Source organism: Akebia trifoliata, chromosome 6 (genome assembly GCF_017979445.1).
Source record: "Akebia trifoliata isolate Shusen 1 chromosome 6, ASM1797944v1, whole genome shotgun sequence".
Taxonomy (NCBI): domain Eukaryota; kingdom Viridiplantae; phylum Streptophyta; class Magnoliopsida; order Ranunculales; family Lardizabalaceae; genus Akebia; species Akebia trifoliata.
Window position 1 is genome coordinate 16427023 of NC_141380.1, and position 12207 is coordinate 16439229.

Consider the following 12207-nt stretch of genomic DNA (forward strand, 5'->3'; position numbering starts at 1 on the left):
ACTGCTTAAGCCAAAGAGGATGAGGTTGAAACAAGGAAGCTATTAGGACAACTATAGGCCTGATATTCTTAGCTGATGGAGGAGTCTTCTACGAAGGCTTATCATGAAGGCTTCGAGGCTGCTTAGCTCCAATACGAGGATGAAGAAGAGGATATGGACGGTGAGGTGGACCTGGATGATGCTCATGCAGTATCCCCTACCCGAGATGCTCATTGGACTGGACGTTTTGGGCACGCTCCCCCTTTCAGCTATATGAGAAAGGGAATCCCATTGCTATCTTTTCTCTAGCCCTTGGGGACCTTATGAAAGCTGGAGCTACCTTAGAATTGAACCTCGCTCAAAAAGCGGGTTCTTCAGCTCAGCTTGTTGATCCACCCCTTGTCCAACCTTCCATCCCTGTTATCATTGTGGATCAAGACGGAGCCGTTGATCCCCCTAGCATTGCGAATGAAACAGACATTTCTGCTATTCTTATTTCCACTACTCAGCCTTCCTCTGAAAGTTAATTTGCTCTCTGTTACTGTACTTGAACTCTTTGCCCTTATCCCTTTCTCTGGGATTTTTTATACTTTTTCCTTAACTATTTAATAAAAAGTTTTCATTATACGTACTACTGCCTCTACAATCTCTTTCTACTGATTACACTGCTTGTATATGTGCTAGCTGAAACAACCCCTACACATACTGAAAGTGCTAACTGTTCAATTACTTACACGCTGCTAATTGTTCTGTATGCTGTTAAACTATTCAAACATACTTTCTACTCAAACACTTACGCTGCTAACTGTTCAAACATACTTTCTGCTCAAACACTCACGTTGCTAACTGTTCAAACATACTTTCTACCCAAACACTCACGCTACTAACTATTTAAACATACTTTTTGCTCAAACATTCACGCTGCTAACTATTCAAACATACTTTCTGCTCAAATGTTTTTCATTACACGTACTACTGCCTCTACAAACTCTTTTAACTTATTTGATTGCTTGTATATGTGTTAGTTGAAACAACCCCTACACATACTGAAAGTGCTAACTATTCAATTACTTAACCCTGCTAACTGCTCTATATGCTGCTAAACTGTTCAAACATACTTCTACTCAAACACTTACATTGCTAATTGTTCAAACATACTTTCTGTTCAAACATTCACGCTACTAACTATTCAAACATACTTTCTACTCAAATACTCACGCTGCTAACTATTCAAGTATACTTTCTGCTCAAACATACACGCTGCTAACTGTTCAAACAAACTTTTCTTTCTACTTTACATCCCCCTAGGTTCTACCTAAAGTAGGTGTAACTTTTGGTAGAACATTTATGGGTATAAGTTGTAGAGGGTTCTTGGGCCACTATCCTTAAAGAAGGTTCTGATTTTGCCTATGGTCTAAAGTGTAACACAATCTACACTGAACTGTTTCTATGATTGACTGTCTGAGTCACTGTCCTTGAATCCGGCTCTGACCTGGCTATAGTCTGAACACAATCCAGACTGTACTAACTATGTCACTGGCGGCCTGAGTCACTGTCCTTGAAAAAAGCTCTGACTCTTCTTAGACTCTAAATGCAATATGAATTGTGCTAACTGTGCCAATGGCTGCTTGAGTCACTATCCTTGAAGAAGACTCTGACTCTACTTAGACACTGAACACAGTCTGAATTGTGCTAACTGTGCCAATGGCTACTTGAGTCACTATCCTTGAAAAATTTTCTGATTCTTTCCCAATCTTGACTATAATCATTCTGCAGTGAACTCGTGGTAGAGTATGACCTCGACTAGCTTCTGCTTTACCCGTGAGGGTAGAACAAACCCACGTAGGTCTGGACCCTGACTGGATCCACATGACTATTGTTACTCACACCAGAGCTAAGCCCCAAGCAACAATCTCACTCGGCCAATGAAGGAAGAAGAGACCCAGTAGGCTCGAATTCGGACTGGATTCTACTAAAACATGTTTCTAACTCATAATAGAGTAGAACCACGACCAGCCATCTTACTCTACGAACGAGAGTTGAGAAGACCCACGTAGGTCTGGATTCCGATTGGATCCACACGGTAATAGTTACTCGTGTCAGAATTGGGCCCCGACAAGACATCTCACTCAGCCAATGAAGGCAGATGAGACCCACGTAGGCCCGGATCCCGATTGGATTCTTCTCTTCCGCTTAGGCCTGCAAACACAGCTGAGAGACAATAATGGCAAAATATTTATTGATAATATCTCTTTAAATTACATGCATTCAAGGGTCTGGATAACTGATGAGTGTCTCAAAATATTGAATTATACGTACGTTTCCTAGACATTTATCTTGATTTTTGTCTCTATTTCTTTGTATTAAGGTAATAATCATGACAAGCTTCGAAACATCATGTTTCATTTTATTAGATGATAATTAGGCTTAATTATACATAAATAAATTCATTTACTAGATAAATATGATTACATGTGTTTCTTGTGCAGAAGATCAACATTTTGAAGTCAAAATCTCAAGGTAAAAGTATTTGGGCCCACTTTGGAATCTCCTAATCCTGAACTTATGTTGTCTTCTTTTGTCATTGTGTGCAAAGAAAAATGGAGGCTACTTTTAGACTCTTCTACACACATTTTTCTCTATAAATAGAATCTCAATATCTAGAGAAACTCTCTCTTGGTTCTCTGATCCAAGACTCCTTTAATCTAAGGCTTTTAGCCTCTTCTCTTATATTTTTATATTTTTATAATCTAATTTATTTTTTTTTTGACGAAATAGTCTTGTAAGAAGTAAAAGAAGAAAAATTTGTAAGTTTCTTCATAAAATGAAAAAAAGTTCTTCCATTTCTTAACTTCCTTCTCTTGCAATGACATTAGGCTAAGCTCCCTTCCATTGGAGAGTGAAAAAGTCTAGAGTAAGTTCTTATGTTATTTCTAGTTTTATGCATTTCTTTTATCTAAAATACTCATGAGTTTTCTTTAAGATTTCTTACACCTTTTATTCTTAATATAGATACTTTATGCTTAGATTAGTTCAAGATGAAGTATGCTTAAAATATATAGTTGATAGTAGGAAGTTGAAGGAATTCTACTTTGTTTATTCTCCCTCATTTGATTTCATTTGTTAAACTTTCCGATCTAAAGAGCTAACACCAAGCCATTACAACTGAGTTATAAAAAGGCTAGAGACTAGGAGTTTCTCATTAAAATGTTCTAGGTAGATCCACCTCCAATGGTGCTTTAATTTCATAAGTTTACTTGCTTTGAACTTCATTTACTTTGGTTCATTTTTCAGCAACTTTAAATTTTCTTGATAAGTTCAAAAATACAAAATTAAATCAATTTTAATTCCTTTTGATTAATTTGATTTTATCTTCTTAGCTTAACTTTACCCCCCTTTCTCTTGGGTTTGAACTCCTACTTGTCCCATAAGTAAGGTAAAAGTAAGATTAATATTAATTCCAGTAGGAAGAACAATGATAGTACCACTAGAATTTTGGCATCGCTACCGGGGAAAGGTAAAGGTAATGGTAAGTTTTGATTTAAAATTCATTTTTTTCATTTTTTTTTTTTTTTGTAAGTTAAAGTGTTCTTGAGGGTTTAAGAGAGAAGGAAAAAGGAAAAAAACTGAAAAAAAAAGAGACATTCTCATTTTTTTTTCACTTTAGATAATAGAATTTAAACTAGCTGTAATTTTCTACTCCGATCTTCGATTAACTATTATACTATATCAATTTGAGGTAGAACAAAATTTTCTACCAAATGTGATAAAGTCAACAAGATTTTTATAAGTCAGAATCTATTTTTGAGTCCGTTTACTATCATTTCTGCTAACATTTCTATTCTACTCCTTGTAGGTGTATATTGTTTTTTCTTTTTTTTCAATTTCTTTTAGTCTTTAGTTAGGTTTATTTTTCTATTTTAGAAAATCTTGTATAGGATTCATTGTAATTTTTTTTAATTATTCAAGAAGACTTGGATTATAATAGACTATGGAAGGACAATGGGTGAACAATACCGTCACGGCTCCTCTGGTTCGTACATCGAAATTGGTGTCAATGGCCCAAGTGAACTCAGATTTTTCATCCCCCGTCTAGAATGGGAGATAATTTTTGCACCACTCATACACCTCATGTTAGTGAGTTTTTGTTTTGATTTTGAATGATTAATCAGTACACCTTGATTTACACATAGTAATAAGGGCACCCTTACCATGATGGCACCATAAGATAAAAATCGAATTTCACAACCACAAAATTAATTAAAATTGGTTAGACTTGACTCTAGTCCCATCGAGCTGAATAGGCAAAGCTAATCTAAGTTGTACCAATTGCATTTCAGATCGAAAACAGTGTCTAAGCACAATCTTGCGCCGTTGTACCTCATGTACTAGGGGGATAGATGACATCTATTCTAAAAGAGAGGTAATTTAAGAGTATTTTTACTCAGCAACAAGCGCCACCTCTCAATTGGAAATTAAACTTGTTGTTTGCGATTTTAGAGATTTGGATTGGAGGTTAAGATTACCATTTTGAAACAGTTAGGAGTTGTCTCGTCATAAGAACACCCAATATCACGTGTGAATTCTTTCCTCTCTCGTATGCAAATCAATAGTGTATAGATACAGAACCCCGAGCAAATTTTGCATCGTCATGGAGTTTATGAGAGAATCGTGGATCTCATGCATTCTATGTGACAATTACAATCATACAGGCAATATGCATCGTTATCAAAATTCTTATTGGATGCCTACACCTAGTTCGTTCGACCAACCATACCACATAGATAATTGATTTTTCTTGGATACCATACCGTATTAGAACGAGTTCACTCAAGATAGTCATTTTGGTAACCATGAGGATTTTTATATGCATGATATCTTGATAATGAATCCAACCATAATTCCTCAACAACCTATGATTCTCAACATTTCTCCAAATATAAAGCTGTAGAGTCAGAGTCAACATTCAATAACTCATTTTTGTCTTCTTCTTCAACTTCATCATTAGAATCCTTGATAATTGAGTTGTTAAATTAACAACAACAATTCATCCAATAACAATAGCTTCAACAACAACAATAGGACATAAGTCAAGTCTTAGTCAGTATAGGAACTTAATTGAGTCACTTAGCGTTATTTTTAGAAGAAGGAAATTAATTCAAAAATGGGGATATCTTCATCCTAGAAAATCCATCATTCTTTCAAAATGATAATCCCGTCTCAATTGAAGTTCAAATTCAAATCAATGAGTTTACAGTTCCAACCAGAGCAATGATGGAAATCCAACTAGATTAGTTTACTATGCCCTTAGAAGAAAGAGAGAATGTTCAATTTTCAAATGAAATAACCCCCGAGAACCAACCAATGTTTCAAATGCTAACCAATTGTATAAATTTGTCTAAGGAAACTGATCCATCATTAAAGGAAATTATTATTCAGAAAGAACCAAAGATGAACTCTAATTTGTTAGTCACACCAATTTCGACCACTACTGGTCTAACATCGTACCCCATCCAACCTATCATTTCACAAGATTGTAAAGACTTTGCTTATCTTACAAGTTCCATTCTCTTATAAAATACAACGGTTGAAAACTATTTTGAAAAGGGGATGACACTAAGAACTGAGGATAAACAAGGGATGTTGATCATTTTAAGAAACCATTTTCATGTCCCAACGATGATCAAAATCTGTCTACTTATCATTTGGCGTGAGAAGTCAATTGTCGTGTCTATCAAATTAGATGTTAGGAAAATTCCTAAAAATCAAACCTTTTGATAAGTCCGACTGAAGACGTTAAACTTAGAGCTATTTGGGAGGCAACCCATGTGCTTTTGTTTTAATAAGTAGTATAGTTAGGAAACAAACTTTATAAAAAAAAAAAAAAAAGAACTCCAACTCTAATCCCTTTCTTATTCTCTTCTTCTTTAAGACAACTCTCAACCAAACCAATCAATCAGTGCTACTAAGACTACAAATTGGTCAGCAATTGTTGATTGAGTAATAGAGATAGATGTTGGCCTATGTTGAGGAAAAGAAGGTACAGGTCACTGAAAGTTCGAATTCAGATTAGGATGGGTTTCATTCTTAGATTAAGACATTTTTTAGGTTATTTCTTAATTCTTAGGTAGGATTTTATTAATGCAAAACTATTTCAAAAATTATAATTGTTATAACTTTCTATCCTTTCAGATCAATTGTAACACGATTTTGCACATTAATGCCCAATCCGTTTCAGGTATGATCTAACATTATTCTCTCTTTCATTACTGCGTGGATATTGAGGATAATATTTCATTTAGGTTTGGGGGTATTAGGTTAGTTCACCATTGCATCACATATCATTCTAATTTAGTTTCATGTTTCATTTTAGTTTAGTTTCATGTTTTCAGAAAAAATATTGAAAAAAAAATAAAAAATATTTAACACTTTCGAATTATTTTCTTCACAATCTTTGTATGTACTTTTACATATGAATTTCAAATCTCAAGCTCATGTCCTAACTTTTAATCATAAGTATTTTTTGGCTGTTCCTCATTAAGAAAATCATGAAAAAAATTACTTTGATAAATTCACTTTTGATTGAGTACTTGGAAAAACAAGATTTTATGGAACAAGAATTTACCCTTTTCTTTGTCTAGAGTGTTAAGGAAAACTTAGTCTAGTGAACTATGACTTCCTTGTCTTTTGGTTGACTGGTTAAAAGAAAAATAGAACTAGAATTAATATGAGTTGGACAACAACCATATGATTAGACTGGATACTTTGAAAAGGACTACCTACTTTTTGTAAAAAGAATACAAAAAAATAGTGCACTATGAAAAAGTTGAGAAAATAAAAATAAAAAAAAGATGTGAAAAAGATCAAAGTAAAGAAAAAATGTTAGAACTAAAAAAGTACAAAAATGAAAAGAGTTTAATGAGACCAATTACTTTAGTAGGGTGAAAGTCGTCAATGGTAAAAACGTGAGTAAACTGGAATATCACAGATAAAGCTCCTTAGAGGTATTAAAGTGAATTGATGATAATATTTCATCTAGGTTTGGGGGTATTAGGTTAGCTCACAATTGCATTACATATCATTCTAATTTAGTTTCATGTTTCATTTTAGTTTAGTTTCATGTTTTCAGGAAAAATATTGAAAAAATAAATAAAAAATATTTAACACTTTCGAATTATTTTCTTCAAAATCTTTGTATGTACTTTTACATATGAATTTCAAATCTCAAGCTCATGTCCTAACTTTTAATCATAAGTATTTTTTGGTTGTTCCTCATTAAGAAAATCATGAAAAAAATTACTTTGATAAATTCACTTTTGATTGAGTACTTGGAAAAATACGATTTTATGGAACAAGAATTTACCCTTTTGTTTTGTCCAGAGTGTTAAGGAAAACTTAGTCTAGTGATCTATGACTTCCTTGTCCTTTGGTTGGCTGGTTAAAAGAAAAATAGAACTGGGATTAATATGAGTTGGACAGCAACATATGATTAGATTGGGTACTTTGAAAAGGACTACCTACCTTTTGTAAAAAGAATACCAAAAAATAGTGCACTATGAAAAAGTTGAGAAAATAAAAATAAAAAAAAGATGTGAAAAAGATCAAAGTAAAGAAAAAATGTTAGAACTGAAAAAGTACAAAAATGAAAAGAGTTTAATGAGACCAATTACTTTAGTAGGGTGAAAGTCGTCAATGGTAAGAACGTGAGTAAACTAGAATATCACAGATAAAACCCCTTAGAGGTATTAAAGTGAACATTCACACGTCTCACAATCCCAAACAGAATGCTTAGTTTCGAGTTAAAACTTAGGTAGAACCGGCCATTCTTAACAATTAGGAGGTGAAATCTTGTTCGTAAAAAAAGATGTTACTTTTAAAAAGAAAACAAATAAAAAAATCACACAAGCACTCAAGTTATCTTTGAAATTTTCTAAGATAGAGAATAAAAACTTGGAACTTTATTTAAATGTAAATGAATTTTGGCTGATTTGTGAAATATCATTATGTTCATCTTACATACTTTGATTTTGATTTTGATATTTCTATAAAGTGTTGGAATTTTGTGGGTATATTCTCTATAAACCCTCACGAGTCAAACTCGTCCACTAGGGGTAACCTAGGGGTTCAAGGGCTTGCTATATTCGTTAAATACGGTCGAGATGCCTGCGAAAGTGGTAATTTTATTTTTTAGGGACTAGAAAAAGGTAAGTTTGATGGTGTGATGAGTGTTTCGAAACACTGAATTATACGCACCTTTCCCAGATATTTATCTTGATTTTTGTCCATATTTCTCCGTATTAAGGTAATAATCATGATAAGCCTCGAAACATCATGTTGCATGTTATTAGATAATAATTAGGCTTAATTATGCATAAATAAATTTATTTACTAGATAAATCTAATTATGTGTATTTTTTGTGCAGAAAATCAATATTTTGGAATCAAAATCTCAAGACAAAAGTATTTGGGCCCACTTTGGAATACCCTAATTCTTAACTCATGTTGTCCTCTTTTGTCCTTTTGTGCAAAGAAAAATGAAGGTTACTTTTAAATTCTTCTACACATCTTTTTCTCTATAAATAAAGTCTCAATCTCTAGAGAAACTCTCTTTTGGTTCTTTCATCCAAAACTCCTTTAATCTAAGGCTCTTAGCCTCTTTTCTTATATTGTTGTATTTTTATCTTCTAGTTTATTTTCTTTTTAGCTAAATAGTCTTGTAAGTAGTAAAAAAAGAAGAATTTGAAAGTTTCTTCATGAAATGAAGAAATATTCTTCCATCTCTTAGCCTCCCTCTTTTGCAATGACATTAGGATAAGCTCCTTTCCATTGGAGAGTGGAAAAGCCTAGAGCAAATTCTTGTGTTATTTCTAATTTCATGCCTTTCTTTTATCTAAAATTCTCATGAGTTCCCTTTAAGATTTCTTGCACCTTATATTCTTAATATAGATACTTTATTCTTAGATTAGTTCAAGATAAGGTATGCTTAAAATAGATGGTTGGTAGTAGGAAGTTTAAGTAATTTTAGATTGCTTATGCTTCCTCATTTGATTTCATTTATTAAACTTTCAATCTAAGAAGCTAACACCAAGCCTTTACGATTGAGTTATAAAAAGACTAGAGACTAGGAGTTACTCATTAATATGTTCTAGGTAGATCCACCTCTAATGGTGCTTTAATTTCATAAGTTTACTTGTTTTTAACTTTATTTACTTTGGTTCATTTTTCAGCAACTTTAAGTTTTCTTGATAAGTTCAAAAATACAAAATTAAATCAATTTTAATTCCTTTTGATTAATTCGAATTTTATCCTCTTAGCTTAACTCTACTTCCCCTTTCTATTTGGTTTGATTCCTTACTTGCCCTACAAGTAAATATAAAAGAATGATTAATATTAACTTCAGTAGGAAGAACAACGATAATACCACCAGTAACCCCTGACCAGACATAGTAAGTAAGTAATATACTTCCTTTTGGCCTACCTTTGCCACTCTGTAGAGCCCTTCCCAATTTGATCCTAACTTAACGTTCTTCGGCTCTCCGTGTTCTAGAATATTCACTTCAGCACTAAGTCGCCTTCCTGAAATTGGTGGGGATGAACTTTCTTATTGAAGTAGTTTTACAACTTCTTGTGGTAATGCTCCTATCTGATTAGTGTTACATTTTGCTTTTCTTCCAACAGGTCCAACTCTTTAAGTAGCTGAGGGCTATTTCTTTCAGACTGCACTATCTTGGTTCTTACCGTGGGGAAGCTATTCTCTGTGGGGATTACTGCCTTTACTCCATAAGCCATGGCAAATAGGGACATTCCCGTGGACGTTCTAACAATTGTTGTGTAAGCCCATAAGACCCCATGTAATACTGACGTCTACCTGTCCTTGGCTTCCCCTAACCTCTTCTTCAAAATGTCTAGCAGTACTTTGTTTGTAGCTTTGGCCTGTCCTTTACCCTGAGGGTACTGGGACATAGAAAACATATGTTTTATCCCGTATTCTTTTACCTGTTCTCCTTTAAACTACCTTTCGTTATTGGAAACTATAGTGCGAAGCAAACCGAATCTGTAAATAATGTTCTCCCAAAGGAACTTTTGGACTTCCTACTGTCAAATCCTGGCTAAAGGAAGTGCTTCTACCCACTTAATGAAGTAATCAGTTGCCACCAGTAGGAAAGTAAGATTTCTTGGAACCCTGGGCAATGGGCCTACTAAGTCAATCCCCCACTGAGCAAATGGCAAAGGGCTGATGAGGGAGAGAAGTTGTACTACTGGTCGCCTGATTATCTTCCCGTGTCTCTGGTAGCTATCACAATGCTTGATGTACAAAGCTACATCTTTCTGCAAGTAGGGCCAAAAATACCCTTGAGAGAACATCTTATGCGCTATATCTCCCTTAGTGCTTCTTTGGGAGTTAGCTACGGATTTTCTATACAAAGTCCCATTTAGAACCGTGTACCTCTCTGCTCTATTCTTGACTTGCCTAGCCTCTTTTGGGTTGTTGGGCAGCTCCCCATGTTGTAAATAGGCTAAAATTGGGCTTATCCATCCTTGGTCTGCTTCAACTGCCACTTAGTTGGGCAGCCTGAACTTGTCTATAGACGGGTTCTCCTAGTAGCTCGACGGCAATTCCCTCTTGTTCTACCTGACCAACATCAATGCGATGTAGGCCAGGTACGTGTTCAATCTTGATATCTCAAGCTCGATACATAGTTGCCCTGATCTTCTCGAAGTAAAGCTGCATTTGAGGATCCTGGGCCTCAAACATCCCATTAATGTGGTTAACTACCAACTGCGAGTCACTATATACTATAGCCTCCATTACCCCCAGATGTACTAAGGACTCGAGGCTGAGTAGCATTGCCTCATACTCCACCTTGTTATTTGAAGCCTTGAATCCTAGGGTCACCTCCTTCTCTATTCTTATTTTGTCCGGGGTGATTAGTATTGCTTCGATGTCTGATCCCTCAAAGTTGAATGATCCGTCCACATAGGCTTTCCAACCTGATCCTTTCAGCGGCTCTTGCTCGTCCTTTGCCTTCTGCAGCTCTTTTATTAATAACTTTGCATTGTCTTCCACTGAGAAGTTTGCCAAGAAGTCAACTACTACTTGGCCTTTCATCGAAACTCTAGGCCAGTACTCGAGGCTGAACTCTGTTAACTGAACTACCCATTTGGTTATCCTGCCCAATCCTTTTGCTTTCCCCAGCAATGACTTCAGAGCAAATTCTGTGATGACTTGCACCCGATGTGCTTGGAAGTACGGTTGCAGGCGCATTACCTTATAGACTAGAGCTAACCCCACCTCCTCAAGTCTTGTGTAACGCATCTCTACATCTGAGAACGTCTTACTCAGGAAATAAATGGATTGCTCCCCTGCTGCCCCAGTTTTGACCATGATCGAGTGGAGTACGTGTTTGGAAGTGGCTAAATACACCCATAACTCCTCCCCCGCTTCTGGCTTGGAGAGTATAGGTGGTTTGCTGAGGTAATTTTTCAACTCCGAGAATGCTCACTCACACTCTTATGTCTAATCGAAACGGGAGTTTTTCCGCAACAACGGTACAAAGGCCTGTACTTATCGGAGGATCTGGCGATGAAATGATTTAAAGTAGCTACTCTCCCTACAAGTTTCTAAACTTGTTTCTGGGTCTTCGGGGATGGCATCTCTAACAATGCTCTGATTTGATCTAGGTTGGCTTCAATTCTTCTCTTTGTGACTAGATAACCTAGGAATTTCTCTGAAGTGTCCAGGTTAAGCTTCATTCCTACCTTTCTTATCCTAGAAAATACCTCCTCTAGGTCGTTAATATGGTCTTCCCTCTTTTTTATCTTGATTAGCAGGTTGTCTATGTACACCTCTGCTGTTCTACCTAGCAGATCGCTGAACAATTCTGTCACAAGCCTCTGGTAGGTAGTGATAAGACTATCGTTGTTCTTCTCACCGGAGTTAATAATAATCTTAGTTTTACCTTACTTGTGGGGCAAGTAGGGGATCGAACCCAAGAGAAAGGAGGAATAGAGCTAAGCTAAGAAGATAAAATTCAAATTAACTAAAAGGAATTAAAACTGTTTTTCTTTGTATTTTTGAACTTATAAGAAGATGTAAAATTGCTAGAAAATAAACTAAAGTAAATGAAATTGAAAGCAAGTAAACTTATGAATTAAAACACCATTGGAGGTGGATCTACCTAAAACATGTTAATGAGCAATTTCTAGTCTCTAGCCTTTTTATAACTC

General features: G+C 35.2%; 1 protein-coding gene across 1 annotated transcript; it reads right to left on the reverse strand.

Moving 5' to 3' along the window:
• Positions 1–10663: 10663 nt before the first annotated feature.
• On the reverse strand, positions 10664–11365 carry LOC147400326 (uncharacterized). Its single transcript, XM_086444562.1, has one exon. The coding sequence runs from the start codon at positions 11363–11365 to the stop codon at positions 10664–10666; it is 702 nt and encodes a 233-aa protein (XP_086300688.1).
• Between the last annotated feature and the right edge of the window lie 842 nt (positions 11366–12207).